The sequence below is a fragment of the Eptatretus burgeri genome, chromosome 7, assembly GCF_056783735.1.
Source record: "Eptatretus burgeri isolate ZD-2024b chromosome 7, Ebu_testis_v1, whole genome shotgun sequence".
NCBI classification, from domain to species: domain Eukaryota; kingdom Metazoa; phylum Chordata; class Myxini; order Myxiniformes; family Myxinidae; genus Eptatretus; species Eptatretus burgeri.
The window spans coordinates 108,471,630-108,478,163 of NC_140967.1; the positions used below are offsets into that span (position 1 = coordinate 108,471,630).

The 6,534-nt window shown below is 43.0% G+C and overlaps 1 protein-coding gene across 2 annotated transcripts in view; it reads left to right on the forward strand.

Annotated features, from left to right (window-relative positions):
* The window catches only part of LOC147024067 (neuropilin and tolloid-like protein 1), a 110,475-nt gene that overhangs the window by 63,671 nt on the left and 40,270 nt on the right, over nt 1–6,534 (forward strand). For both annotated transcript variants that reach the window (XM_085890239.1, XM_085890241.1), the window contains exon 5: nt 3,211–3,459. In XM_085890239.1, coding sequence (XP_085746365.1) covers nt 3,211–3,459 — 249 coding nt within the window. The remainder of the gene's footprint in view (nt 1–3,210; nt 3,460–6,534) is intronic.

A 6,534-nucleotide genomic window follows, 5' to 3' on the forward strand; every position in this document is an offset into this window, starting at 1 on the left:
TTCACATTTATGACGTAGTATTGATGGGGAATACATGTTTAAAAGTTTAACTTGATTGGACGCATGGTCAGGCAGCCAGAATTATTGAATTTTTTGATGTCTTCTTTTTTTTTCTTTTTTTTTGAACAAGGCACATTTGGCTGTGTCTGGATGGGTTTATGGGTAGAAGAGTAGCAGCTGAAATGCGAATCTTATCCAGGTTCCTCCTGACTTCATCTTTACTTTTTCCTTGTTTGGGTTCCTTCTGATGACTCCAATGCAGGACTGTACCTATTTGGTTTTCCATGTGATATGAATTGAATTTATTTTAATCCCATTATAAATTAAATTGAATAATGAATTATGATATTTTTTAAAAAGTCATGGGTCAGGGTCAGGTGTCCGATCAAAGCGGGACGTCTTGGTACCCATTCATCATTGCCAGCAGTTATAAAGTGGCAGTTCTAATTATGTCTGTTATTGATGACGTAGCACACCAGTACAGAAACAACACACAAAATAGACCACGCAAAAGAAGTCCTGGGAAGGATCTGCAATCTCTGATTGCTCTTTTTCTTTTTTTATTACTTCGTCAAACATCCCCCCCCGCCCCCCCCCCAAAAAAGTCAAATCTTCATGAACGACTCTTGCACCATTCTTTGAATCGATCATTTTCCCAATGCTGGTAATCATGTTTTATAACTTCTACCAAGCCGCAGCACCGAGAGCTGTACTGCTTTTTGTTCACTTCCACTTTCCAGTTCCGTGCACGATTTCCAAGCGATACTGATCTGTGTACATGTCTACTACATAAGTTCCATCGCAGCGCTGTAGTAAAATTCAGTGCACGCTTCCGATTAAAATGATGCAAAATACGACTGGTTTTAAAACAAGCAAATTGTGCAACTAATGTAGTATTTAGACAAATTGAGCGAACGTAAGGAATCATTTTTATGATTTAAGCTTCATTTTTGAAGATGGTTTTCATCCGCTTGCAAATTCTGGAGAAGTGAACTGTGTTGGGTATGTTTGAGGGAAGAAGTGGAAGAGGCAGACCTTGTATGTGTCTCTGATGAATGGGGTAAAAGCTGCAACTACGCTGTCTCTTCCAGAACTTCAGAAAGCAAAGCAGGATTGGGATGTTTGGAGAAGTCTGATCATGAATGTCACCAGAAGTCAGCCATGACTTGACGTAACTGGATAACTGGTTATAATAATTTTTACTTCTGATAGGTGTGCGGTGCAGTGACTGTTAGCTGATACACCACCCATATGTAAGTACATCCACATTTCTTCAAATTTCCCTCACTCGAGTATTAAATAATGCGAACGACCTTTACTAATTGCGTAATGTATCAAATAAGGGTCACAATTGGGCTGTAAGGGTTTTGGGGCCATTAACCCTCATCACACTTGAAACCATGGCTGGAAAAAAATCACATTTGGGACTCCAAGAAACTGTATGTTATAAACAATCCATATACAGTCCACATATAATGTGATCATGGCTCGAAAAATCGAACACGTGATGGGATTCATCATTCATGCATAGAGACTCATCTTAGCACCTTTATTAGCTAAAGATTATTTCCGCTTACCTGGAGGCCGAGAAGGTCGAGACGGCTTTGATCTGTTCATCTGTGGGAGACATGTAAACATAGAATGCCTTAAGCATGTCGAGTGTCCTCCAAACTTCTTCCAGTTTAATAGCGACTGTTAAAAAGGTAATATAATAATTCAAACAGAATTTACTGAATCATTTGGGGTGATATTTTGTTTTACGTCCAGTAGTTGTGCACCACCAAACACCACACTGAGCATTTATACACCTTAACATGGAGTTTGTCCAAGGTGGAAATGCCCTTTGAGGAGGGGGGGGGGTTAAGTCGCAACAACCTCTGCCGTGTGATCCTTAGTCCCCCTGGCAAGTTTGTATGAGATTGGATAAGTAATGACTGAATGTATCGCAAACAGACAGACAGACACCAAATTGCATATTTTGGTATGATTCTGTTTTAAACTCCTAAATTGTCAAAAGTTCATTCGAAAGAAGTTTAAAAATAGGCCATCGATCTAATTATAGAAATACGACCTTGGGTCCTGAAGCTCACCTGGACCAGGAGCATCAGTCACTCAAATCCCCCGCAGACCCCATTAGACCCTGATCTTTTTAATGTCGTGAATAAACTTTGGTACATCACGGGTGATGAATGTTGTGGTCAACTTTCATTGAAATCGTGTGTGTAGTTTTGGAGAAGTGCAAACACCTTTTTCTTGGAGGGGGGGTCAAAAACCCCCCATAGATCCCTTTAATGAGCACAGATTTTGATATGGTCAATGAACCTTCATTGGGTATCAGATATGAAGCACGTGGCCAAGTTTCATCAAAATCGTTTGTTTAGTTCAAGCGATAATTATTGAATCGTTTGCAGACTCACTGACTCAGTGACCTATGGACACTGCTCGATCACATAAGGTCATCTGCCTAAAGTGCAGGTGAGCTAAAAATGAATAATGAATTATAAAAATTGTGCTGTGATATTTTATTTTACACAGAAATGCACGGAACACAAGAAACCCATTCCGATTGGTAATTACTTTGGCTGGACATTCTCTTTTTTCACGAGTGGCCAATTTGGTGTTCACGAGGAAAAGAGGAGTTCAAAGATCTTAGAGACGAGTCCCTAAAATTACATCATGTGATGAAAGCATTGCAGAAGTGGAAAATATGACTTGGAATGACCATGGATATTGTAATTGTGACGCAAAAGAAACAGACGGACACGACATTGCACTCAGCAGCTCAGGGATGACCCAGGAGCCCCTGCACAAATCAAAGCACCTAGTATGCATGTCCATGACATGAACTATCTCAGGTTTGTCACACATGAGCTGTCAAGGGAATTTCTTTTAAATACAAAGTGGAACTTCAGTCAATTACTGATGGCATCATGAGGTACCCGAGTCAAGATCACTTAAATTATTGAACAATAGTGTGATGATATTGTTTGAGGAATGTGATTTGATTGGCTGAGAAAGTGATGTGGAGTTGCAGGAGATTTGGTAATTCAGCCAAGAAGAGGTTTATTGAGAACATCTAGTTGTGGAAGACATTGATGTTTCACAGGTTATATGTTGTCAGTCATCTCCCAGATAAACTTACTTGTGGTAGTTGTCACATGCAACTTACTTGTGGTACTTGTGGTACTAACAGCTCGGTGTTTACTACAGCTGAACCCCGACAACGCATTCAGCTTCGTTTTGATGAGCCCTTCTCTCTGGAACCCTCCTGGGATTGTATGTTCGACAAGGTCGACGTGCGGGACGGGCCGTTCGCAGCTTCACCGCTCGTCGGTCGCTTTTGTGGCCACAACCGCCCACCGACGATCACGTCCAACGGCCGTTACATGCGGGTGTGGTTCTTTGCTGATGCGGAGATCGAGGACTCGGGCTTCCAAGCTCGCTACACCTTTCTCCCAGGTGAGCGGACTTGTGGAATGGGAAGCATGCAGCACAAAGTATGTAGACGGGTCTAAGCTGAGTGTGCTACTGCTGAGCTACAGCATCAGTCTCAGTGCCAGTATGGTGGGGTATCAGTGTTACATGCTTTGTGCAGGGATAAATACACAGCACTCAGAATAAGCAGCTGTGAGAGACAATAAACGTGTATTTTAGATCTTTTTGTATGAACATCCTTTCCATTTTGGAGGTATTAAGGCCTGGGGTTTTAAGAGCATTAATGTGGATTCACAGAGGGAATGCAAGTACAGTAGATTATCTTAGATAGAGAAGAGACGGGACAAGGAATCACACCTGGAAAGTGAAGAAAAAGAGTGAGAAAGAGAGAGAGAGCTACACCTGACATAAGATCGGGATTTATTAATCAAGAGTCGTGGTGTGGGTAAATAAGGATTTGCCAGCGACAGTAGTGGATGCAACAACTGAACATTTTAATAAATGATTCCATACATACCTTAAGATAATAAATATGGAAACCAAAGGTTGCACGAAGGTATGTGTTTGTGAGTGTTTGAGTGACAGAGAGGACCAGTATGGCAAAACATCAGATTGTGTTATGAGATATAATGGATTTCCATGGGTGACAACAAGAGGTCGTGATGTGCAGCATATTTGAAAGACTCTAGTGAGGAGAGAAACGGGGACATAATTCCACAATCAGGAGAATAAGGTTATGAATGAATTCAGGTGACAACCGGCCTGAACTTTGAGAGGATAATCAAGTGAGAGTTTCAATGAGGGTTTCTTGAGGAATGTATATAACCTGGGATGGCTTGGGGAGTGCAGAGACAGTAGAGGGCAGGAAGAGAAAGGCCACATGCAGGCTTGTATAAAATAGAGAACCCACCATCCTGCCACTGACGGGAGAATGACAGCCATTGGAAAATCCACCTCCTGTCTTGAAATACCAATGATGCAGAAAGCCTTTATTGATCATTTCAAAAAGAGCAAGGTGGGAGGCATAGAGCAGGAAACGTTTCTTCGTGAAGCTCCAGATGAGAACCTTGTACAACAGGATGGTGTCTGTGAAGCTCAGGAATGCCTCAGACCCAGAGGGCAACTCGCCTTTGATACCAGTTTGGTAACGCGATCCTCTTATGAAAGGTTACTTATGGCAGATTGTGAGGCCAAGGAGTTCCAGGAACTACAACTTTTCCAGTCGACCTTGAGAGAAGTGGATTAGATCGTTTGATTTCCAATTATGGTGGAGATAAGAGATAGAGATAAAGAGAGACAGACAGACAAAGAGAGACAGACAGAGAGAGTACGATAGCAGAAGAGAGAGATTTGGACAGTGCTATTTGCATGATGCCACAGAATGGCTGCACCTGATGTACATCGAGCTGGATGGTGGTTATTGGCAGTTAATCATTGGGGCCAGCGAGCCTGGTGGTGCTTTGGGGCCAGCTGACTGCTGACTGAGCTGTTCGCCGAAGACGTCAACTGTGGTCACCTTCTTTGTGTTTGGAGCAGCACTGTATGCAGAGGGTTCCGAGAGGGCCACGCATGTACTCATTCACCTCATGCATGTCTGACGACCTTGGGAATGAGCTTCAGCCTTGGATCGATGCTAATAGCAACTGCTTTCCTCCATCTCTTGCTGAAGAGCTGTTCTTGCTGTTGGTGGTGCTTTGCTGCAGTTGGGGTGAGGCTGCCAAAGATGCTTCTCACATACTTTGCATGGCTTGAGTTGGGCTGAAGGTGGCTGCTCGGATAGTTTTGCATGTGACTGGCAGCAACTGGGGCTAGCAGGGCACCTCTCCTTTTACTTTTTCAAAACAGGTGCTGTATATTGTCATGAAATGGAATTTAGACTTTATTATCTGCTTATTTGTAATTATCATGATTTTTTTTTTGTTATTTTATCACTTCATTTTGTTTGCTTCCTCCTTCATATGCAGTAAAGCCTGGTGTTGGCTTGGTGGTTAGGGTGGTGGCTTGGGATCCCAGTGTCCTGAGTTCAAGCCCCGTTGGCTGCTGAATTAACACCAGGGGGTTGACTCAGCCTGTCATCCTCCGAGGTCGGCGAAATGAGTGCCAGTGTACTGGTCCCGGTGTATGCCCCGGTTAGAATAGGTGTACCATATCCCTGTGTGTCGTAAGAGGTGACCAGGGTTGGCGTCAGGAAGGGCATCCGGCCATAAAACATTGCCTCACAAAAAGCCAAACCCCTGCACAGCAGGGAAAAATGGCTGTAAAAACGGTCATCCTCCTTCATATGCAGCACAGGGTTGCAGGTACCATCATTGGCTGAGGATGCAGCTGCTCCGCTGATGCAATGCCCCTATTACAGGACATTGGAACTCATTTCGCTGACCTCGGAAGGATGATAGGCTAAGTCAACCCCATCTTGTGTTAATTCAAAAAGAGAAAAACTGGGGCTCAAACTCAGGACCTTGAGATCCAAAGTCAGACACCTGAACTACTGAGCCCACACCAGGATTGTTTGTTTCCTATTTCGATGTACACTGAACATTTTTAGTCCTCAGACTATTTGTTTGGTATTTTCAAATGAAACCAAGTTTAATTTAATTAATTGTTTAATTAATGTCACTTCCCTGCCTTGAAGGACATGTTGAAAGTTCCTGACCAATGGCTTTCCTTTCCAGGTCTGATGAAAGGGATTTAACAGTGGCAGGCCTTTCATAAGAGTGATGGATCATTCTATACAGGGTGGAGTCATCGGCAAAATGATAAATTTGGTTTTCAAGAGAATCAGATAGATGAAGAATAATGGAGGGCCAAACACGCTGACTTGTAAAACCCCAGCTTGAAGGGAAAGAATATACGAAAGGATACCAACAAGGCCCACCCTGCCCCCCTTTTCCCCCACATATACAAGATCAGACAATAAGTTGAGCAGGAAGCCCAGAATGCCAAAGGAAGAGAACTGAAAAATCAAGAATGTATGTCAAACAGTGTCAAAGGCTTGATAGATATCCATAAAGAAGGCCCTCACCTCTTGATTGTGGTTCACAGCATCCATCAACTGCTGTGTCCATTGGAGATGTTGCTTTTTGGTGATTGTAGCCTCCC